The sequence below is a fragment of the Balaenoptera physalus genome, assembly GCF_965194825.1.
Source record: "Balaenoptera physalus genome assembly, chromosome: 5".
Taxonomy (NCBI): Eukaryota; Metazoa; Chordata; class Mammalia; order Artiodactyla; family Balaenopteridae; genus Balaenoptera; species Balaenoptera physalus.
Window position 1 is genome coordinate 82,190,867 of NC_138884.1, and position 25,998 is coordinate 82,216,864.

Sequence of the window (25,998 nt, forward strand, 5' to 3'; positions counted from 1 at the left end):
AATATGTCTATTTTACACAATTTATTTCTTGTAGCAGAAAAGACATACAACTCATATTTTGATGTGAGTGTAACTTTGATATCTGCATCAGTCAGGGTCCCAGCAGGAAGTGGTTGGCACACTCACACTGGGGAATGGAAGAGATTTTAATGAAGGGACTCTTTATAATGGTTTGGGCTGACTTGAGGAAAACCAACGGAGAATAGTTTTGCATTCAGGCTTACAATGAAAGAAGCCAATATCACTCTTTGACCTAAAGGGGTAATTTGAGAGAATTATTTACAAAATCCAGAGTGGAGCTGGGACCTTTGGTAGAAGGATGCATCAAACTGCAATCTAACAGAAAGGACACTGGGGGAGTAAATACCCATACTTCACTCATATCCTGCCCTTGAATCTCCTGCCAGAAGGAGGTCGTTGACAACGATACCAGAAGCCAGAGGGCAGAGGATCCCATTGATGGAAACCATTCAGTCATGTTTCATGATACAGAGCAGGGAGAAAATAGAGAATAAGTTCAGAAGGACAAATGAAAAAACATGTAGCAGAATGTCAAAACTAGATGAAGACACTGAGAAAATGAATGTGTAATTCGATTTCTTTTTTGAACATACACTATACTTTTCTAAGTATTAATTAGCCAACAAAATAAGCAGCACATTTTTAAAAACACACCGTGAATCAAAGAGGATTTATCTCAGGAATGCAAGGACAGTCAACGTCAGAACATGTAAAAACATAATTTATCACACTAATGGATGGAGGGGAAACATTATATGATCATCTCAATATACATAGAAAAAACTTCTGATAATGCTCATAATTCATTTCAGATTTTTAAAAAATTTTTCTTTAAAAAGTAGGAATAAAAGGAAATCTCCTTAATCAGATAAAATCTATCTTTCCTCACCTCTCCTGATACCCATCCCCAATTGCAATATAAAGCCAAATGAACAAAATAACAAACACAAACCAATACCAAATGTTATATTTAATGATGGAATTTCAGAGGCTTCCTTTTAATATTAGGAATTAGACAAAAACGCTGATATACTACTGCTTAACATAGTACTGGAAGTGCTGTCCAATTAAATACAAAGGAAAAAAACATGTTTGTGAATTAAAAGGAGGAAGACAAATGTTCAGTATTTGTAATTAATTGACTATTTGCAAAGAAAATCCCATATAATTAGCAAACTATTAGACCTATTAAGATAACAAGATCAATATGCAAAAATCATTGGCATTTCTTTGCAACAGCAATAAACATGCAGAAATTGAAATAGAAAATAAGATACTGTTTACAATCACAATAAAGACTATGAAGCTTTTAGAAATTAAGCACTCAATTCCTGAAGTAAAAGAGTTCAGAATTCATTCCCAATGTCTTGTTTCCTTTTGCTTCCTACATCTAATTCACCATTGTCTGAAATAGTTCCCAAATCTCTCCGCTTCTCTTCACCTCTATACTATCACTTATGTTCAGGCAACCATCATGTTTAGATTTCTGTTCCGTGAAGTCACTGGAGACAAAATTAACAGCTGATAGACTGGGAGAAAATATTTGCAACATTAAAAAGTCAACTTTTAATTTTAGAAAAGTTTTGTATTTACCAGAAAGTTGCAATGATAGTACAGAGATTTTATACATACTCTCTAGACAATCCCCCTTATCGTTAACATCTTATATTTGTATGATTCCTTTGTCAAAACTAATGAATCCACACTGATATAATCATTTATTAAAATTTATAGTAAATTTTCATTTACTTTATTCACATTTCCTTAATCTATTATCATTTTTATGTTCCAGAATACTGAAAATTATTCTTACATTAATTCATAATAAAAATATAAATTAAAAACCTGTGGATGTCATTTTATACTCATTTAATTGGCAAAAATGAGAAAATTGGGTAGCTCATGGCTGTTAAAGATGGCAGGATTTGGGAATCTTGTACTCTATTTTTGAGAGTGTAATTTAGTGAAGTCCATTTTAGAGAGCAAACTGGCAGTATTTTAGTAAAACTGAGTAAGTACCTACTCACTCTGGGACATATATACCCAAGAGACTTGCCTTTGGGTACACAAAGAGACATTCATGAGGCTATTTATGGTAGTAATGTATGAGTAAGAAGTTGGAGGCAACCGACATGTTTATCATATATGAATGGGTAAATGACATGTAGTTATGCATATCATAGAATATTAATCAGAAGTAAAAACCTAGATTTGCATATAGCAACATATACTGCGTGTCAGAAACAATGTTGAATGGAAAAATTAAGAAACAGAACACAATTTACACCACCATACCATTTATATACTATTAAAAGTATATATGAAAAACAATACTATTATTTTACAAATATACATAGAAATAAATAAACATATAGAAATTGATCTAAACACCATTCATTAAATACAAACTCTGATGCTTCAGGGGTGGGGTTAACTCGGACAAAGGGTAAAGAGGAAAAACAAGTAAATAATAATAAATTTTAAATATGCAGAACATAATATGTTGATATTTTGTTATAAGCTGAGAAGATTAATTTAGTTCTAGAGGGTCAAAGACAATCTCAGCAACACCTCTATCAAAGCACAACACCAACCAACCAACCAACCAACCAACCACCATCATGACCACCAGCAGCAAAGTTGTAAGGTATAAATAAAACCATTTGTTATGTTGTTAGCTTTTAAAATGGCAACATTTATGTTAATAATTATCAAAATCATTTAATAATTCAACAAATATTTTTCAGCTTTCAAAGTAATATGAAAGTAATTATCATAGTAGTAATTTTTTTTTTTTAATTCAGACCCCAGCTTCTCCTTTCACTAGCTATTTGAGTTTGGGCAGATTACTTAACCTCTCTGGGCTTATTCTCCCATCCATATATAACTGGGGGGATACTAGTACCATGTTGTGGCAATTATGAGAGAAAATACACCGGGCCTTAACATCACATCAAGCACTGTTGGTTACTGATGTCGGTAACAATAATTTAAATGATTTGATGATGACAAAATCATTGGCCTTTGGTAGATGACTGGGTTCAATTAAAGAATATAAAATACATATCTAAATAAGATGTAGGAGCTTTTTAAATAATTTTATCACATTAGTATGAGAATTAGTGTCGCATATAATAGCACTTCTGAAACTCACATTACCAGCATATTATTTTATGCCATTTTTTACTGTTGCCAGCTTTTTAATTTAAAATTTACTTCTCTTAGACTAAAATCATCAGTTTAAAAATGCTAGGGAGAGTTTGTTATTATATATTCCATCTGGTTTCTAATGCTTGATTGTCTTTTAAAGTACAATTTGGCATTATTTATAGTATCCTTGTCTGTGAAGAATAACTGAAAATTTTTGTAGATACTGCTGAAATTTGAACTTGTGCTCCTTTTTCATTTCCCTTCTCTGTGAAACTTGTCAGATGTAACATTATTCTTAGATTCAAACTATTATTTAATTTATCATTACCATGCAGCTTCGTTTTTATATGCAAAAGCTTACACAGCTGAAGAGTTCTCCTTGAATGTACTGGCCCTCCTATTCTATTACTACAGTGAGATAAAGTAAAGAAATAAGCAAAAAAATTCCCTCACACTGATTTTTATTCTTTAACTTATATAACTTCCTTCTAGTATAATGTCTAAATTTTATTCAAATACAAAAATGTAGTTCTTAATCTAGTTTATTGTTTATGTATACTTTTTTCAGGTAATAATATACCCTGGAAATATTTCCATAGTTGTACATGGAGATATTCTCTTTTCCTTTGTACAACCACATTGTAATTAATTATGTGAATGTACTATTATTTATTCAACCTGTCCCCAAATAATGGACATTTAGAAGGGAAAAGTGGTCAGTATACATTTTCTAACTTCCAGGCATTACAGCTCCCTCTTCCACTGTCTTTGTGAATTGTTCAAACATAAGGCCTAGGGATATACTAGTCTGTGGCCCTTCCTAACACTCTGGACCTTCCTTTTCATTGTATTGCATTGGCCAAAAAGTTCATTCGGGTTTTTCCGTAACATCTTATGAAAAACCCGAATGAACTTTTTGGCCAACCCAATATCAATTGTCCCTGTTTTGCTAATTTTGGATTCTATTCCAAGTGGGCTCTCCTTTCATCCTGAAGGGCGCCTACCCTGGTCCACCAGCCTACTCTAGCTCTCTAAACCTCACTGCAGGCCCCGTGCACTCCTCTGAAACTTGGAGAATGTGGAAACCTGCCTGATTTCAGTTGTTCTCCTGAAGTTTGCTGCTCTTTCTGGGGAGCACTGGCTGGGATTCAGGGTTTTTCCTGTTCTTACATCTGTGAGCTGCCTCACTACTGTCCTCCGTCACAAATGTTGATACTACACATATGGTACAGCTGTAGAGTTTGTCACCAGATTTAGCAACAAGAAAGAGTTGCAGGTTTAGCCAATAAAAATTCAGGACACCCAGTTAAATTTGACCTTTAGATTAACAATGTATAGTTTTTAGTATAATTATGTCTCATGTAATATTTTGGACACACTTGTACTAAAAAGTTACTCAAGTTTAACTAAATGTCTTATATTTTATCTGGCAACCTAGCTCAGGTGTTTGTTTTTTTTTTTAAATCCCTGTGGATAGACTCAGGGAGATATAAAAGCAACGTCACCACAGTAGTCATCAACACAGAATTCCTATTTTGTTTGTTTTAAAGTTCTTATTTTGGCTACATCTTCTAGTTACTAATTGATCCCTTTTGTTTATTCACTTTTCATTTCTTTGAATGAATATATTTTTAATACATTGTGCAATAACATTAGGTGTGTTTTCCACAGATATTTGTACCTAGAGATGTTTTGTGGACTGGATGTTTGTGGCCCTAAAATTCATACGTTGAGATGCTAATCCCCAATGTGATCATCTTAGGAGGTGGGGCCTTTGAGAGGAGATTAAGTCATGAGATTGGAGCCCTCATGATTGGGATTATAGGAGACCCCAGAGAGCTCTCTTGCTCCATCCACCACAGAGGACACAGAGAGAAGACTGTCTTTGAACCGGGAAATGGGTTCTCACCAGACACAGAATCTACCAGCACCTTGATTTTGGACTTCCCAGCCCCGAGAACTGTGAGAAATAAATGTTTTTTAAGCCACCCAGTCTGTGGTTTTCTGCTATAGCAGCCCAGATTGACTAAGACAAGATGCATCAGTTATAAATTCATCTAGCTCTGCTTCATATACGTGGGGTCAGGGTATTGATTCAGTTGGTGGTAAGGGCTTTTGATAGGTCACTAATTTACAGTAAAACACAGCTTATTTTGAAGTAATATTTCCAGTTCAATAAATGATATAATGCTTTAAAGGAAGAAAGGAGAGGAGATATTAAGGTAACATTTAGAAAAGAGAACCATCTTAGTAGGAAAGAACAAGAGTTCCAACTATATCAAGTAGCACTAATTATCTGTTCATAAATGTTACAAGGGCAAGGGACCAAAGAGAAGAGGACACAGCATTTTCAGCTTATAAGAGGAGAAAGGGATTAAGAGTTTTAACTAAAGAGGCAATAGATGTGTCAACAGTTAAGAAAATGGGAAAGGGATTTTAAAGGTCACAATAGTCTTGGGATATCGATTGATAAACACACACATACATACGTGAGTATGTGTGCAAGAGGAAATGTGGCACCCCCCAAAGTGCTAATTTTCTAGGCAAAAAGTGCTAATATCCAGATGACCCCCGTCCCAAAATGAAAATTACCTCCCATATTTAGGTAGGAAGCGTGCTCTCATTGTAGAACACTTGAATACATCAGACCTTTCTATCTCACAGATAGTCAATACAAACAAGGGCCAAGATTACAGACAAAAGGGCATAAAAGCAGCAAACAACAGAAAATGTACAGAGACAATTGCACATAAAATGGTAGTTATGATGGAAAGGAGCCCAGTATGGAGGGTGGAAGATAGTAAGATTCTAAGATTCTTGAAGGGAAAAAACAAAGGAACTACATGAGACTAATAATATTGTACAGTTTTAATGAAGAAGGAATGAATTTAAAATCCTCAAGGTACACCTGGACTAACTACCAGCCCACAACGTGCCCTGCCACCGCAGGGGGTCACGCAACACAGGAAGAAAGGAAGGAGTCCAAGAAGGAAAGCGAAGGCACTTGTGGGCTGACTTTGACTTTACAGTTTAGCATTTCAATAGCCACCATTAGCACTACCGTTTAACATCCTCTTTTTAGTATGTTTATAAATAAGGAAAAGAAGCCAAACTAAATAACACGTATTACTCTATAAAGTGTTTTTTTTTTTTTTTGTCCCTGTAGTTTAAATATAAGTTTTAAAGTGTTGAACTGCAACTGGAATAGAGAATGCTGAAAAATAATTTCTCTAATAGCTAACAGTGCTTCCTATTAGTTTTGATGATAACTTAGGTAGGCTCTAGATATTTTTAAGGCTTTTGCAGACTTCTTGAAATATTTTCAGTCTAAGATAAAAATAAATTATATCAAACATCCCTTTTAGGACGGGGAGGGTTTGCACGCAAAAAGTAATAGTTTGGAATTCTCTAAACTCTTGCCCTTACTGCACTGATTATCAAAGATGCTATTGAAAGAGAAGGGACATTAAATGCTTGCAAAAATCAGGCACACTGCAAATAGAAATTTGAATTATAAGTGACAAGAGGTAGATCATTAACCATGAACAGTGTCACTTTATGACCAAGTTGAAAACCAATCTAAAAATAATCAAAGTACACCGGAGGAGCGGCTACCTACAGAAGGAATAACAATTGAGATTTCAGATGGGAAGGTAAGGAGGTTACTTGTTGATATTGCTTTTGTTTTTGTACTTGAAAAAAATGTGTATCTTAAGCATCACCTTTGTGTGATAGGAAAACTTCTGTAATAATGAATACATTTATAACAACAGGTTAAAAATATTAGAACACACAGATAATTATGCCCACAGAATATATAATACTTTTGTTAGATTCAGCTGCACTAACCACATGTGGCTTTAAGGCCCTTGAAATGTGGTTCGTCCAAATTGAGACGTGCTGTAAATGTAAAATACACATGAGATTTCAAAGACTTAATATGGAAAAAAATGTAAAATAGCTCAGTAATATTTTATATTGATTACGTGTTAAAACAATAATGTTTTCGATAAACCGAGCTAAATAAAATATACTATTAAAATTAATTTCATCTGTGTAGTAGAGAATTTAACCTTACTTAAAAAAAAGTCTGGTGTTTGCCAGCAGCTCCAGTTGCCTGGGAGGTAACCTTTAAGCCCTTGGAATGTCCTCTTGATAAGGTGTCTGTTTACCTAGAAGTCTTGGGCACCAGCAGACCATATAATGGTCTGTATGTATGAAGGGGCTTTGAGTCAAATGGTATCAGCTCAAACTTGGGAGGAGCTGGAGACTGAGGTTAACCATGTGGGCAGTCAACCATGTATGTCTATGTGATGGAGCTCCAATAAAGACTCTGGATACCATGTCTTAGGTGAGCGTCCCTGGTTGGCAATACTCCATGCATGTTGCCCACATCGATGCTAGGAAAGTTAGCACTGTCCATGACTCTCCTGGGAGAAGACAACCGGAAGCTCCATGGGTGGAACTTTCCTGGACTCTGCCCTTGCAACTCTTTCCTTGGCTGATTTTAACTCTTATCCTTTCCCTGTAATAAACCCTAACCATGAGTATAAAGGCTTTCAGTGAGGTCTATGAGTCCTTCAAGCAAATTACCAAACCTGAGAGTGGTCTTATAGATCCTGAAATTGCAATTGGTGTCAGAGGTGTGGTGGTCTTGAAGACCCCCTTTGCTGTTGGTGTTAGAAGGATGAACTTCTGGACTGCTCCTGAGCTTTGTACCTGTACCTCTTTACTTTGTTTAACGTGGCTACTACAACTTTTAACAGTATACACGTCTCACATTTGTGGCTTGCATTGTATTTCTTTTGGACAGGGCTGGGATAGAATTGGTGTCTAGCAGGAAAGGTGGAATAAGACAGCATGAGGTACCACAGCTAAATGTAGGGAACAATTATTTAAATGGCTGTTAGTTATTTAAGGACACACATTTGTTTGGATTCTAATCATCTGGGTGAAACAGAGTGTTATAGATGTAGTGAGTTTGATCCATGAAAATGTTCAGAAAAAAACTTCAGCGAGTTGCAAGGAAAGTAGTCAAAGAGGCTGCTGTAACTTTACATAAATCCTTCTTTCTGTTTATAAACAAAATACAAAATTACACAAAACAAATAAACAAACCAACTTTTCAAATGAGCCAGAAATTAGGGTTAGTATAAAGAAGTGATTACTTGTCACTGCAGCTAAACAGCCTGGTTACTAACCTCACCTCCACCATTTGCCAGATATGAGAAAGTAGGCAAGTTATCTAATCTTCCTGTGCCTCACCTTAATTCTAAATAATGGTAGAGGTAATACAGTACCTATCTCATGGGATTCTTGTGAGGACTAAATGGTTTACTATAAAACAGGGCTTACAACATTGCTGGCCCATAGTATGCAGGAATAAGTGTACAGGAATTGTTGCTGTCAGGTACAGGAAGACTTGCACAGATGGTGTCACAATCTACCTGATCATCACCAATTCTCTTCTTTAACTCAGGCCTTACCTCCAGTGAATCATTAAGGACTATTGATTTTGTTGATGAAGGTCTTCCAAATCTGTCTCTTACACTCAGATCTCTCTGCACAGAACTAGTTCATGCCTTTCTCTTTGCTTGCCTGGATCATTTCAAATTTCTTAAATGGTCTTGAAAAGTCCTCCTGTTTCTTCCCCTGTCTTCTTTTTACCAGCAGGATGATTACATAACTCTTTTCCATAAAATACTCTGATACAGCCCCATAATTTGCACAATAAACACAAAACTACTTAATTTGGCATTCCAGCCTATCTTTGGCCCCATTATTTCCATTCACTTCCTCGCATTTCTATGGGTTGACTCACATTCTTTTAAAAACAGCAAGTATTTCTTTTCTTACTAACCCCTCATCTGGGAATATTACTTTTTTTTTTGCCCCAAATCCTCCATTTGTCTTCCACCTTGGCCTTCCCTGTCATCAAAATCTGGCCAGAGTTCTCTTTCTTGGCTTGTTGTTCCCTTAGCATTTTGTTTACATTGCTATTCTAGCACTTTCACATTGGATTATTTGTCTGCTCTGGATAGATCCCTTTTGTCCTTCCAGGTCCACTTTTCATCCTTCTATAGTCTGCTGTGTGGCTCCAGAATGTTGACCCACATGGAATAAACAGTGGGTTCCCTTGCTCTTTTGCTTTTGGTTGGGTTTAACTAGGTGATAATCACTGGCAACAAACAAACAAATAAAGTAAAATAATAAAAAGTGTAAGATTGGAGTGTTTATTTTTCCCTTGCTTCCTTCGTGCTGAATTGCTCTGGGTTGATGCCTCTCTACCAAAGGTCATAGCCCCTGTCAAATAGCCCTCTCCAGATAGCTCTGTCTCTGAGGTTCCAGTAACTGCTCCTTCCCCTTGCCCTTCAGACTTAGACATGGCAATGATCTTCTGTTCTTAACGGTTCAAGTGCTTCCTTTGTTACATTTCTTAAACTTTATGCACACCAACTCTTATAAGTTACACAAGAATGTGTACCATCAGTTTTATGCTTAGACCCCACGTGACACAGTGCTTAAAATGCTCTTTGAGAAAGGAGATTAAATGAGAAATTCTAGGTTGAAAGTATTGAGTAGGAAATAATTCAGAATATAAATTATGAATTTTATTACTTTTCCTTTTACTGATAAAAGAAATAATTTACATTTTGTTCTTACTCATTTCCTTTTCTTTAAGGCATTTAAAGCATATTTGATATGTTACCTCATTAATCCTGACCAAGATCTATCAGGCATCAGAACAGAGTATTAGCTTGAGACAGGATGTAAAACCTAAGTAAGAGATGTGAGGCAGGAAGCAGAAACCAGTATCTTAGTTTAACGGGGATCAAGGTCTGTATTAAGATGCAGGATTTTAAGTACCAATGTAAGAAAAATGACAAATCATCTAAAAAACAGTTAGAACCAGAGAATAGACTCAAGAAGAATGCTGACCAAACCTGAGATTATGCATTGTTTTCAAGGATATCTGGGTACTTGTCACACAGAAGGCATTGTATAAATATTTATTGAAAGAATTGGAAATGAAATAATAAAAGAATGCCAGATGAGGAAGCATTTACTACTCTTCTATTAAGAATCTTTATCCAGCTGTCAGATCTTACTATGTGCCACTGAAGGTACAGGAAGGGACAAACCCACATTTATTGATTGTTTAGTGTATCCTAGACATAATCCTGGGTACATTTAATCCTTAATAAAATTCAAGTAGCAAATATTAAAATTTCAATTTTTATATGGTGATATTGAGGATCCAAAAGAATGAGTAAGTAGCCCAAAGTGAATAATCTAGAAGCTGGACTTATTTTTCCAAATGCCATGCAAATCTTAAATTGGTGGCAAGTCCATGGCTAATAAGGAAATCTTTTCATTCTTATCCCCAGACTAGTATACACATTTCCAGACATGACTGATTTCAGATAAGCAGGAAATGGAGTGAAATAAGAAAAATGGCTACAGTATATCCTTTTATTTTGCTCCTGAATGCTGGTTCCTTTAGGGGTCAAAGGGCAACATAAGATTTTACTTGGAATTTAGTCTAGAAATCTAAACAAACTCTAGTTTGCTTCCAAACCTGCTGGAAGATTGCTTGGATCATTTCTTGGGTTCTTTGGGTGATTATCATTCCTTTTATTCACATTCTGTTCAAGGAAGACTAGTTCTACCTCTCTGCCAAGGCTAAACCCTTCATCACTTCTCTTGATTCCATCTTTCTTTAGGCTCTGTTCCACTAAGCAGCCTCTCTTTTTAACATTCTCACTTTTTCCCACAAGCTGCTTTCTTGTAGCCAACAGGCATCCTTATTTTCCTTGTCCCCAAAGAGCTTTATTTTAATCCTGATACTATAATCTCAGTTATTTTCATCATAGCCACATTTTGTGAATGATTTCTGCCTATAGTCTTTTCTTGACCAACTTTATATCCTTTTCTAATCAGATTTTAATCTTAACACCGAAGTAACACAAAACCTGGATTCAAATCCAAATCCAAACTCTAATAGCTATTAGCTGTGTGTTCTTGGGTGACTAACTTACTATGCATGAATCTCTATCTCTTATTTTGTAAAACAGGAATAATATTACCAACATTCCCTATAGAATTGCTTTTACTAAGTTATACATTAATGTTTCATCCTTAGCTCTTAGTGAGGATAAGTAAATTTGCTACTAACGTTAATCTGCTATTACATTTATCTCAGGTATGTTATTTGTGATATTGACCATTATTATATACTCAAGCTGCCTTACAAATAGAAAGTTTAACAAATCAATATGTTTTCCCAAGGGTTTTTTCTTTTTTTTTTCAGTCATATAACTGATCACTTTTGCTCCCTCTAGGAAGCTCTTATTCCATATGAGCCAAATTTGGGTCAACTTTACTAACCTAGGATACTATGAAATAGGTAATTATGTTCTAATTTTCTTATTGGTCTCAATATTGTATGCTGTATTTTCCCTACCCTGATTTCTTCTATTCATATTTTTCTACAAGCCACCTGGTGAAACATGTCAGGGTAAGGATTTGTAGACAAAAAATTGAACAAGTAGGTGAGTAGATAGGTAGATCAGTGAGACAAGTATTGTTACTAACTAGTCCTGGTTTTGTTCATACTATCATTTAGACTTGAAATACTATCTTCTGTCATCCAAACCTATGAAAATTATGTCTATCTTGCACAGCCAATCTAGTCTACCCTCTACCTACTCTTTTTAACATTTTCTAATCCTTGGACTAGAAGTGCTCTCTTTCTGCTGACCCTCACATCACTTTGTGTGTTCTTCCGTGGCAACATTAATCTCACTCCTCCGTGTAACTCAGTCTCTGGTTATTCTGGGTCTTTTCTAATTCTCCTGTCCCATGTTGTAAGTTTTTAATGACAAGGGTACATGTTCTAGTCATTCTTATAACCCACAGTGCACTTAGCCGAGCATGTAATTGATATTCAACAAATACTCATTGAATTTTATTAAAATTAATTTGATGTGAACTTAGACTTTAAAGCTACCTCAAAATTTGTTCAAACTATGTGTATAACCCAAACATAAATACCATCTATTTTTGGATATTTGGACCAAAAAATAATGTTTTCCTTTTATTAATTTCCCCAAGACTAGGCAGAAAAATTTTAAATTCTGGTTTCATAGATGGCCATGTACCAAGTCATATTATATTTACTGCCTTTCTAATCTTTGAGTAAATAAATAACATGATTAGTATGGAATAAAGTGAGAGTAACATGGGTGATAGAAAAAATGAGAAAAGTGAGCGTAGCCAGACAAAGAGCCAGTACTTTTGTAGGGAGCAGAGTAAACTTTGGAGCACAGAGATTGAAATTTAGACTGTGGAGCTGTATCCATTGTATAATGATCAGAGTAGAGAAAATTGTTGAAAAACTGGGTAAGAAGTAAATTTTTAAGTGTTCACAGATGTATTCGTGTTTACTAGGTCAGCATCTAAAAGATGAAAAGAGATGATCCACTGAGGGAGCATGAAGACTTGCAGATGTTGTAAAGGATGTTAAAAGAAAGAGGCGGGGGGGTGGGTGGTGGTTCTGGATTAATTAGAGCAAAGGCAAATTGCCTGAAGGAATTTATTAGAGCAGAATAAATGACCAAAATGAAAAAAATGGAGATTCTTATTAAAAGTGAAGGAAACGCCTGGCTGACCTTTCATGCTTTTAAATATTGGCTTCAGATTTCAGACAATCATACTACTGAGTTGGCTGCTTGGGCGTGTGTGTATGCCTCTTCGTGTTTGTGGGTCCCCATACATCACAATTAGTTATGCAAAGTCTATAAAATGTGTGCTACAGTGAAATGCTAGGGCTCTATTTACAGAGCTTTCTCTATATAAGTAACATAAAGGGTATAATGATACGTGGTTTTTAGAGCTTTGTGGCAGATTTTGCTTTGCAGAAATGGCCATGATATTTTTGGTCCCACATGCTCTTCCAGAATGTTTTCACTCTCCCTTCAAGCAGTAGAGTCCATATTTTCTCCCCTTAAAACTGGAAAGGCCTTTGTGGCTGCCTTGCTTAATAAAATATGACAGAAGTGAGACTTTGTGACTTCTTAGGTTAGGTTATAAAACATGATACAGCTTCTGCTTGGCGCCCTCTTCTTGGATTGTGCAACTTTGGAACCCTGAGCCACCATGATGGAGAGACGATATGCACAGAACACATAGAAAGAAACAGAGAGAGAGAGAAAGAGAGAGAACAAAAAGCCCCACCTATTCCAGCCCTCGGATGGTTGAGCCTTCAGAGCTCAGGCACTGGGTGATTCCAGTCCCAGCCACTTGTCTGACTGCAACCTGTAGAGGCCTGAGCAAGAACCACCCAGCTGAGTCCAGAATCACAAAGATAGGGATAAAGTGATTATTGTTTATGCCACTAAGTTTTGGGGTGGTTTTGTGCAGCAATAGATCATCAGAAAGTTTCCCCAAATATATCAGGATGTGTACATCTGACCATCTAGGAAAGTGAACAGGAAAGATACTTGCTCTGGGTCACTTAGTAAATCTCTGTCATTGGTAGGGCTGGGATTAAAATTCAATTAACTGGGATTAAAATTCAATTCTATCTGGCTCTTGTTCAGACGTCTGGTCCTCTTCAGTTATGAGAGAGGGGAAACACAATACACCCTAACATTCACTGGCATGAAAAGTTATAACACTTAATGTACTTTAAAGCTAGATTTTTAGAAAGCTCTTTACTGAATAACGTAGTGTACTATAATAGGTGTTCATTAGTTCAATTTACACCTTATATTAGAATGTTCTCCTAAATTGAAGCATTGTGCTTTAATTGTATTTTTAAAGTCTAATTTGACTGATGTACTTCTTAAAGTAGAGTCTGGAGATATACAAATATCAATATTTTCCTGTTTAGCAGTACACAGAAAAATAAAACAGTACCACAAATTTCTGTGGGTAGTCTCACTGTTAATTAGTCATGCTGTAGACGAATAACTCACCATCATCATTTTAATCATCCTGTATGCAGAACACTGAATTGGAAATGAAACAACTGGAGAATAGACCCTGTTTGCAAAGAGTTTGTTATCTAGGTAGAGATGCTAAACAGACACACATGAAGGATAATACAGAATACATTCAAGCCAAATATAAACAAACTGTCTTTTGTACTAGCTACATTTAAGTGCTGAGGGAACCAAGAGTAAAGTGGTAGACAGAACTTTTTTTCTGAAAAATTATAAAGATCTAGCACACTTAAATATGCATGTTTAAAACTCAAGTTATGAATTACACATTTCTAAATATTTAAGCATTGAGTGACATGGTGCTAGATTCATTGTCCTTGTTCCTGAAAACTATTAAATTGAACCATATTAAATTGCCGAGTTTTGACAGTTTTTACAAAATTGGCTATTTCATGTGGTTCAGCCTCATCTATCAGTTTGGTGAAGATACTGTCCCAGGCTCAGGCACTTAGCCCCTGCGAAGGACTTTAATCATTTGACATATCTTCCAGTCATCCTTTTAAAAAATCCCAATGAGAAGAGAAGCAATTTTCTAGAAAATATATACTATATTGTAGTATATCAAACTACCAGCATTCCCATCCACACTGCATTCATAATTTTTAATAGTAGATTACCTGGGGGCATTTATTTTAAAATTTTAATTGCTTCTTTTTAGATTTAAGATAGTTATCAAGCATTTTACTAACTGGGAACCTTAGAATGAAGGATTAAGTTCACAAATGCAACTCAGCCTGTGTCCCCACTGCAGAAAAGCATCACAGGAGAGGTAAAGAGTTTACAATAACACTATTTTGCTTCAATAGTAACTTTCTTTGAGGAGCATCAAGTGCCTTACAGTCATTATTTAAATAATCCTCTTGACAAACCTAGGAGGTAGGACAAAAACTTTAAAAGTGTAGGAAATACTTAGTTCCTGTTATGATTAGTTTTTTTAGTAATGGAGTCAAACTTATCAGTTAATAGCGAGTCATTGGTTAAAATAATAATTTAAGGAAAGTTTGTAATTTGGGGGCATTTCCAAGGGAAAATCTGACAACAGAAGTTAACATTACCCTGTCATATGTTTCACAGTCTTCTTCTAATCAGTGAAACTTTTTTTTTAATTGCAGCACAGAATTGATAAAACTTATATTATGCATATAATATATATGCGTAACCAGTTTTAGCCTCCTGGTTTATGTTATCTGAAGAGGCTCAGATTCCATCCTGGATCAGGATATTATCCCCAATGCCCAGCCTAAAATTTTTATCCAGAATGTCCTAAGGCTATGTTGCCTTTTCCCTCCAAGGTTTGAGGAGCTAATCAGTGTTTCAAGGAGGCAGCCAACTGGGCAAGATGAAATACAAGGCCATCTGTTGCTAAACTACTCCCAACACATACATTCCCACACACATACTATATATTAAATTGCATAGCCACAGCCAAAAACATGACCTTTACATGATGTAAGTTAATATGAAAATGGCTGACAAATTATTTTATTCATAAATATCTACTGAGCACTTTTTATTTAACAGGCATTATATTAAGTGCTTAGGTATACTGAATCATGATCTATACAAAATTTCATTAATTTCTTTGGGTATTAATTTAATAGAGTTTTACCAACTGTCACCTTAACCTTTAGTGGTGCTCCTATAATTTATAATATAGACCAAGAACTCATATGAATTTACAGTAAGGTACCTAAATTGCTGGAATATGCTATATAACAAATGCATCCAACACTGATATTCTGAGTTTCCTAAATACTTCATTTGCAAAGTTTTTTTGTTTCACAGCATCATTGAAATTCTCAAAACTGATAGGTGAGATTTTTGGGGTGAGCTAGTTTTTATGCTCTGCTTTCTAAGTTCCCCCAGCAATTGTTGAATTTGAAGATGGTCCTTCTCATCTTATATTGTCTTATACCTACCCATGTTGACCCTGTTCTGGCAGCAATGCTTATACCTCTTACCTTGCAAGAAGCCGGCAGCCCTTGGGTTGGCCTGCTTTTCACAATATTGATGTGTGTAGCAAAACTTGCCCATATTTTACCTTTATGGGAGTGTGATGGGTGTGAAAGGGAAACCAAAATTCTTCCACTGATAGAGTATATATTATTTTCTTTCTTCTTTTTTAGAGATTTTCACCACAGCTCTAGAGCATTTGCGACTAATATACCTACTTGTTTTGAGGATTAGGTAAGATACCATGTCTTTTTAAAGATTTTATTACAGGACCTGTAATGAGACGAGTCTGGAATGCAACACTTGAGTAACCACTAGCCATGTGTGGGTATTGTGCAGATGAAATATGGACAGTTCAAAATGAGATGTGCTATAAGTGTAAAATACATGCCATAGTTTGAAGACCCAGGATGGAAAAAAATATAAATTATGTCATTCATACATTTTTGTATTGATTACATATGGAAATAATATTTTGGATACATTGGGCTAACTAAATGATATTATTAAAATAAGTTCACCTATTTCATTTTTCACTTTTTTAATGTGGTTATTAGAACATTTAAAATTAGAAATGTGGTTCACATATTTTTATAGGCATCACTGCTCTAAAAACTGCCAGGCTCTTTCTCTACAGGAAAGAATCTCAGGCTTTTTGCTTAGAATTACAAATACTTGAACATTTTTTTTGGGGGTGGGGTGGGTGTAAAACTTTCAATTGCCTTGAACAAGATAAACAGATTCCAGGTGGGTTCCTGAAAATTAGAAGTGCAGCTGGCCTTGTACACGAACAAGCTAAAAGGGATAATTAGACCACAGTAAAAAGATGGAATAAAGTTAAAAAACGAAAGAAAAGAACAGGACCTAGGTAAATTAAATCAATGGAATTATATCAATGTCTAGGATGATAAAGTGCAACAAGAGAGGAACAACCATGGCTACAGACAGGGAAGGACATGCTGGGGGTAGTGTGGGAATGTTCATGATGGAGGGGCCGTGCTACTGCATGTTACCCTAGGGGTGAGACGATTGGAAGAAAGGTAGGTAGAGCTACTGTAACCAGTTATCTGCTTTGGAATCCCAGATCTTTCTAGTTAGGGTGTGGCTCTGCTCTCAGTCCTCAGAACAACGGTGTGAAACAGACAGTAAATACAGTGAACTCCATCAAACTGGAATGGCCATGTTACTGGACGCATGATCGCAGTAAGAAGTCTCTGGTCTTTATTATTTCCACTATACCCATGAGGACACTAAGGTTTAGGGCAGTTAAGTCACTTGCTCAAATCACAAAGCCAGGAAGAGACAAAGGTAGATTTTTTTAAGCCAGTTCTACCTGACTTTAAATCTCACTGTTACCTTCTGTGCTCTTCCTCCCCTGTCAAAGAGGATATAGTTCCTGCCTTTAAGTAACTCTCAGACTAGTGAAGAAATATTTAATTTGTTATTTAAAATTACAAATTATTTATCACAACTTGGACTTTATCCTTTTTGGTTAGTTTGCTGTACCCTTAGAGACACAGTTTTGACTGTATTATTTAAAACTTCTGGGAATGTGAAGTGACCTAGTGTAGTTTGTAGGCAGGGAAGTTTGACGTCTTGTCTTTGCACAGCAACAGAAGAGCTTAAGGACCCACCTTTGTGATCACATTGGCCTAGGGAACATCAATGGTGTCTGTGGCTTAGAACAAGATGGTTCTAATTATAGTATTTGGTGTTAATTCCTCAGTTCACCAAAATGATTGCTCCAATAGTGTCTATCTCTTTCTTGCTTTCCCTTCTCCTTTAGATCTGATTTTGTTTTAATCAGATTCTGTTCTCGCTTTTCCTGATTTTAATTGTGAAGGACTGAGTCTTATTCATCTCTGCAATATCATTGCTTAGCCCAGTGTCTAGCAGTTAGTTGATGCTTTGTCATCCATTTGTGATGTGAACACATTTCTATGCAGTAAAAATTCAAGAAATAGAAATTGACTATCTTTTAAGGGCTAGGCACGATGCTGGGGATAGAATAGTGCATATGGTTGTACGCCATACTTACAATCTGATGGGAAATAATGACATACTAGTGCAACAAACCCTGCCCTTGTGTAAGCATAGGGTGCTGTGGAAACACCTGGACTGGTAAAAATCTGAAAGATTTCCAGAGGAAGTACTATTTAAGCTGAAACATCAGGGAAACAGTAAGCAAGGAGAAAGGATTAGAGGACTGGTGGAAAAGGAAAGGCATTCCTAGCCAAGAGAACAACAGGTAAAGACATTCTGGACCTGCAATTTTAGTTTGGAGTTTGGTTGGAGGGTATAGTGGGGGGAGGAAGTGAGAGTAAGAGGAGTATGGGGATGGAAGGGATTAAGGAAAAATATTCAATCACTGTTGAAAGAATTATTTTAAAAAGCAATACATCACACAGAGAAATTCACTAAGAATTTCTAAGATGATTCGTTTAGAGTACACGCTTTAGACCATTTTGTCTCATGAGCATACTTTATGTAATTAAAAAGAATGGATTTCAACCTGATAACACTGGAGACCTTATATTCATATACACTTATGCATATGCATTATACATCCACTTCATTATGATTCTATGGTCTATAACATACTTATCATTAGGGACACTTACCTCATGATAAACGGGCTTCATTAGTAGTGGTTCAAGGCTTTATTATTTATTAATCTATAGAGATTATAAATCTTCTATTAATTCATTTTTCAGAAACTATTATTTTACATTTCAGATGCTTTCTGATGGTAGCTTTTAAGTGAAGAAGGCTAAAATCAATTCTACTTCTTAATCAGTTTATAAATTTGGGGGGAGGCAATAGGCTTGAATATGAGGATTGCATGAAGATGCATAATGCACACCAGGTTTTAAGTCTTAGAACTTTGGTAAATATATTGTATTCTTTCATTAGTGCATTTTCAGTCTCAGGTAATCTAACTTCAAAACTGATATAACATTTTCTGGGGATGTGCCTTATAAGGATCAATGAATTAAATATAGTTTTTAATACTCCAAATAACAATTTATTAATTATTTATAAAAATTAGAGGTTACAACTGTTATCTCAAATCCAGTACTTGTGTGTGTGTGTGTGTGTGTGTGTGTGCGTGTGTGTGTGTATGTGTATGTGTGGTAGATTCAAAGAGAAGGAATCCTAAGTAGGCATTTAGAATTTTTAAAAAGATGTGAAAATCTGTACATTATTTTATTTGTTAATGGATAAGGTTCATCTATAATACTATAATTTTTGAAGCAAACTACTTGTATAGCAGTGTAGTCTTTTCACCTTTGTACGTTATAAATCAATGATTCTTTATGTTTCTGAACACAAAAGGATGTCCCAGGATGAATAGCCCCAGGAAGGGAGATTCCTTATTTGCATCTCTATCCTCACTATCACAAATAATGCGGATCTTACAGCCTGTACCTGTGCTGTGTACAAATGGAAATTAAAGTGAGCTTAAATTCATATAATTTCCATTTGTGACCTGACTCTTACGGTTAGATTACTAATAAAACATAAGCCATTTCTCTTGCCCTGAAAGCTGAAAGGGAAGTGAAGAGATTAATCAGAGGATAGAGCAGGATCGGAAACTAGGAGCAAATAGAGTAAGTTCCCTCCCTGGCTTTGTCCCTCCCTCCAACAATATTTATTAAGCATCTGCTATGAATCAAATACTGAAGGGATGAAAGGAGAGAACCGTCAGGTTACCACAATCCTTTATTAGTTTTGTGAACTGAAAAACAGGTTTCAGTTTTAAAAATCCTTCAACTATTGGTAGCACATGCAGTTAAATATGCAATCACGACATCTGAATGCAACTGAGGTTCCGGCATTTCGCCCTTCACTTCAAAAACTATGCTAAAACCACTACAAGAGATTCACCCCCCACGTAGTTTTTTTGGCACTTAAAGTCCTCACGCCAACATTTGTAGTAATTTCAGATTGGCACCCTAGCATTTTTGTTATAACCCAACCCCCTACCCCACTTCCCACCTTAATGCAAGATAAAAAAAAAAAAAAAGTTTTACTGGGCGAACAAGGGCAAGGGAGGAAGGGAGGGACGGACGGACGGAAGGGGGCAATGAAATGGATGAAGGAGAGATGCTGTCCTTTTTCCCGTTTGATTTCGGTTCCCTGCCCTCTTCTTCCCATCTCCCCGCTCGCTGTCACGTAGCATCACCTCCAGGCTCGGCCCTCGGTCCTTCCCCCTAGCGTCGGAGCCCCGCAGCCGGAGGCTGGCACCTATCTCTTTAAATGACAGCTGTAGCTCGGGTCCCAGTCCCGGGCTTGACGTCAGCGCCGCCTCCCCGGCTGCGAGGAGTAGTTTGCGCCTCAGTCCGCGCTCGAGGCTCGCGGCGCGCTCGCAAGCTGCTGGGGCGGCGAGTTTTCTTTGCTCCGGCCCCTCCTCCCGCCCTCCCCGCCGAGAGCCGAGCGGCAGCTTAAGAGCCTCCCGCAAGTCTCTCACACTTGCCCGCCGTCGCCCCCAAAGGAGCAGCCGCTCCTCCTCACGCCGCCGCCGCCGCGGCTCCCGCAGAGCTCCTCTCCTGCACATCGCTCCCTCGATGGAGCCCGGGCGCCGCCGCCGCCGCCGCTGCCCCGAGCCCTGAACCGGGCCTCCTCGGCCGGAGAAACGTGCCGCCCGGCCCGAGGGCGCATCAGCGGCACGTCACCGGGGGTGCAGGGCGCGGGTTTCGGGAAGGAGAAAGTGCGGCTCTCCAGGGTCACTTGCCCAGCGGCGGGGCGGACCATGGCTTTGAAGGACACGGGCAGCGGCGGCGGCACCATCCTGCCCATTAGCGAGATGGTCTCCTCGTCCAGCTCGCCCGGCGCGTCGGCAGCCGCCGCCCCGGGGCCCTGCGTGCCCTCGCCCTTCCCCGAGGTGGTGGAGCTGAACGTAGGGGGCCAGGTCTATGTGACCAAGCACTCGACGCTGCTCAGCGTCCCGGACAGCACTCTGGCCAGTATGTTCTCGCCCTCTAGCCCCCGGGGCGGCGCCCGACGCCGGGGCGAGCTGCCCAGGGACAGCCGGGCGCGCTTCTTCATCGACCGGGACGGCTTCCTCTTCAGGTACGTGCTGGATTATCTGCGGGACAAGCAGCTCGCGCTGCCGGAGCACTTCCCCGAGAAGGAGCGCCTCCTGCGCGAGGCCGAGTACTTCCAGCTCACCGACCTGGTCAAGCTGCTGTCGCCCAAGGTCACCAAGCAGAACTCGCTCAACGACGAGGGCTGCCAGAGCGACCTGGAGGACAACGTCTCGCAGGGCAGCAGCGAGGCGCTGCTGCGCGGGGCGGCGGCCGCAGCGCCCTCGGGTCCCGGAGCGCACGGGGCTGGCGGCGCACCGGACAAGCGCTCCGGCTTCCTCACGCTCGGCTACCGAGGCTCCTACACCACGGTGCGTGACAACCAGGCGGACGCCAAGTTCCGGCGCGTGGCGCGCATCATGGTGTGCGGACGCATCGCGCTGGCCAAGGAGGTCTTCGGAGACACGCTCAACGAGAGCCGGGACCCCGACCGGCCGCCCGAGAAGTACACGTCCCGCTTCTACCTCAAGTTCACCTACTTGGAGCAGGCGTTCGATCGCCTGTCTGAGGCCGGCTTCCACATGGTGGCGTGTAACTCCTCGGGCACCGCCGCCTTCGTCAACCAGTACCGCGAAGACAAGATCTGGAGCAGCTACACGGAGTACATCTTCTTCCGTAAGTTCGCGCTCTCCGAATTTCCCAGTTCTCCCCGCCCCCTTGCCGACCCGCGGCGGGTTCCAGCGCATCCGGTGTCGTTGTGTGCCTCCCCTATCGCGGCAGACACGATTTATGGTTTCGTGCCTTGCGATCTCCCTTTTGGCCCCTCTTTTCAGCAACTCAGGAGCACGCAATTGCCAAGCAGTCCTCTTTCTTAACTTTATTCATCTTGCCCTCTCGCCCCGCCCAGCTCTTGGAGCCTCTGGACTCCTTTCTACTACCGAGGGCCGGGAAAAGACAGGGGCACAAGGCTGGGCGCGTAGGTCCCCTTCCTTCCCTCTGTCTCCGTGGGACTCCCGGGGGTCAACTTATGTGGGTCCCAGTCGTGTCCCTCCAGGGGGCGGGTTGGCATCAAGGTACCGCGGCTCACTCCGGGTTTACCTCCGGTTGGTGCGGGTCGGCGCTGGAGCATTCATTCAATTATGGGTGGTTTCGGAAAGGGGCAACAAGAGAAGTGGCGATTGTGCCTCCAAAGCCCCTCAAGGGCCCGGGGGGAAAGAGGTTTCCATTGACCCATAGAAACCTCAGATTTCTCTCGCGCCAGTTGTCTTCTGTAACTGTTAGGGGTTTTGGACAGAGAAGGGTGGAGGGAACGGGCTTTGGTGGTCTGAGTGCTGTCAGAGTTGGACATGAGGAAGGGAAGTGGTGTATACGCGCCTGTGGGTGCGCGCGCGCGCGCGTGTGTGATTGTGTTCCCTTTCTGGGCGCCTTCAGTGCGAATGATGGATTGAATCCACTTTCCCAGGGGGAATAAATGCAGTGATTTTCTGAACTGAGAGAACGAGGGAGAGGATTGGAAAGCATCTGGCGCAATGCTTTTTGTAGCGCACTTCGGCGGGGGCGGTGGGGGGGGGGTTCTGTGGGTCATGTTCAAGAACTCCACCGACTAGCACTGGGGCTTGGGGGATGGGGAACCGGGGCAGGGACAGTTCTCAGTGACGTTTATAAAATGAGGAGGGCCGCAACTAGAGAGCTATGTGGACAAATGGAAAGCCATCTGGGATGGGGGCAGGAACATCATTTGGCAAATGTTTTTTCTTTCTCAAGACACAAGAAAATTGAAACCTTGCCTGTAGTGTTAGGGAGAGTAGCATTGACAGCCTGTGTATAAGTCCAGCTTTAATTGTATTTATTTATTAAGTAATTCACTAACTGTTTGGGATCCAGGCAATTTTTTGCACTTTATTTTGACTGGGGAAGTGGAAAGGACCTCTCTTTGCACAGGCATGAGATTGATTGGAAGTTGCTCATTGTTTGTGTATTCTAGTAACCTTGGAGGTAAGGGTGACAAAACACAGCACACTTAGTGTTAGATTGTCTTTTTTAATAGTGCTGGTTTTCCTAAGAAAACCATTTCAACAGAGAAGCAAAGAAAGTGTCCATTGAAGTGGTAGATAAAAATCTAATTTTCTTAGAGAAAGAAAAATATTATATCACTTATATGTGGAATCTAAAAAATAATACAAATTAATCTATATACAAAACAGAAACAGACTCACAGACATAGAAAAAAAGGTTACAGTTACCAAAGGGGAAAGGGGGGGAGGAATAAATTAGGAGTTTGGGATTAACAAATACAAACTACTATATATAAAATAGATAAGCAAAAATGATTTACTGTACAGCACAGGCAACTATATTCAACATCTTGTAATAACCTGTAATGGAAAATAATCTGAAAAATATATATATAACTGAATCACTTTTCTGTGCACCTGAAACTAACACAATAATATAAATCAATTATATTTCAATAAAAAATCTAATAAGATTTTTTATTCTTAATTATATGAAAGTATTATTTGTTACACAGTAAAAAGATCAATAGTCAGAAAAGCCACCCAAAGGAAGGGACGTTTATTGACACTTCACATCTTAAACATTTATGTCATTTCAACATAGATATGTTTCCAAGCATTTCAGAAGATGAGAGGAAATGAACTTTTGACTTTTTTTAGTGATTTTTAGTGGTTAGTGATTTTTGTTAGAGAAGATGTAAGCATAAGTGTTCTGCAGTTAAGGTTCTTGAATTTTGGAATGTTTCGCAGTTCTGGTCTTTCTTTTTCCCCTAGAAACTTGCGGACTTGAAAATGTCCGTTACTTTGATTATGAAGAAATAATACAGGTTGTCTTTAAATTATGAAAAATGCTCATAAAATAGTGTATTGAAGTTGGAAACTCAGCCAATTTAAGTCATAAGATGATTTGAGAGATGCTTAGAATTCAGGATATTTCACTTCTGGAGCTAGAAGAAGTGAAAGAAAATAAAATATATATATTATGAATAATGACTTGCAGAGTATTCACATAACAAATGAGTTCTGAGATTCATTGATAAAAGTCCCAGAAATCTAAGGAAACAACTCAAAGCCTTTTTCATTGATTATCCTGTGGGGGAAAATACACAATTCCAGATTAAATATGGTTCTTTTGAAGTGGTATTCTAGTTGACCAACCAAATATGGTTGCCATTTTTTATTTGTGATATAAGATTTATCTCGAACACTGTTATATATACATCTACTTAATGTTTTGTATAGTTTGCAGCACATTTTCACAAATTATTTTGTATGGGATTCCATTTAACATTGGTGAATGAAAATTCATTGTATTTCCATCCTATTTAGGGAAGGTAATAATGTTAACTATTCAGAGTGTAGTTATCTTGTTTAGCAGTCTCTATTTTTAAAAGACTACCAGTGTTATTCATAAAAACAAAATCATTAGATGAACTTGTTTGTCCACCGTTTCAGATGCAGAGTGGGCCTTATTATCTTTTATTTCTCCTTTGACACAGTTCTTTCAAAACATTTTTTTTAATGTATAACATGTATCAGTCATTTTAACACCTTTTAAAGGTGAACTTAGTAGTTTGAAGCCGCTCTGAAAATTGTAGAATTGGTTTATACACTAGAGCATCAATTTCAGCTCTTCACTCCCCCACCTCTGCACCCAGCTTCACCCCTGAGTTTCTGTAGAGATGGGAGGAGAGTGGCAAATGGTTCAGTAATCCCAGACACTGCTATTTGCCAAATGCGTGATCTTGACTAAATTATTTTAGTTTCCTCACCTGTGCAATGGAGATTATTATAGTACAAATTTTATAGAATTTGAGAATACATGTAAAGTGCTTAGACCAGTGCTTGACCTATAATAAAAGCTTAAAAAATGTTAGCTGTTACAATTATAGTAAAGACTTTTTCTTGTCAGTATTAAATTTAAATTTTGTTTTTAGTAAGTATAGTTGATTTAGTTGTAAAGTTAATTAGAAAATTATTTTGCAATTAAATGGTAGCATAATAAACTTTCAGAAGTTTGAAACTGCCAATTTAATAACCAAATTCTTCCCTGGAACTTGGATTTTTCAGGCCAAGTTCGAGTCCCCTAGGTTTGCCAATCACACTCCAGTTAGTTCTTCTGGATCAACTCCAACAGAACCCTTTTCTGATTCAGGGCCAAGAAGTGTTTTAATACTCTCCATTAGGAGTTGAAACTTTGGCAATATTTTCTCACAGACACTGAGCTAGATTCATATCTTCTTAAGTACTTGTATCCACATCATTGGGTTCTAATACTCAAGGTTATATACAGGCTATTAAAGATTTAATATCAGCTTCATTTGGCTACATGGACACTTTGATCGATTATCAGTCATAACTCATAATTTTATCAAGACTTTAGACTCTGCAACATATACTAGTACTATTAAATTCCATATTACTCTACTAGTACTGAAGATGGATTGTCCTTTCTTGAAGGAAAACAGTGATTTATTGTGTTTTCTGGTTTTTGGGGGGTGTCTGTTAAGTGTAATTGTGGCTCTTTTTAGCAATATCTCAGAGACGAAAAAAGGCATTTTGTGTTGGCATTGTATTACATAGACAATAGCTATCTGCTTGGAATGTGATATGTAGACTACCCATAATTAAAATGAGCATCATATATACCCTTTATTTCTCATAAACAGTGTGTTTACAGAAAGGTAGTACTGATTCACTGCTCTTCTCTTATAGTGCTTTGAGTTTTGCATTCTGTGTTGGTTGTGGTGTGAAAGTATACATTTGTCTAGGTGCATTTGATATTCCTTAAATTTGGTACAGCCTTTTTTGTTGTGATGTATGAGA

The 25,998-nt window shown here is 38.3% G+C and overlaps 1 protein-coding gene across 1 annotated transcript in view; it reads left to right on the top strand.

Moving 5' to 3' along the window:
- The first annotated feature begins 20,618 nt into the window (after window positions 1-20,618).
- KCTD8 (potassium channel tetramerization domain containing 8) overlaps window positions 20,619-25,998 on the top strand; it is a 251,002-nt gene continuing 245,622 nt past the window's right edge. Inside the window, exon 1 of the mRNA XM_082464289.1 lies at window positions 20,619-21,832. Within this exon, the coding sequence (XP_082320415.1) occupies window positions 20,884-21,832 (949 nt within the window). The 5' untranslated portion in view covers window positions 20,619-20,883. The remainder of the gene's footprint in view (window positions 21,833-25,998) is intronic.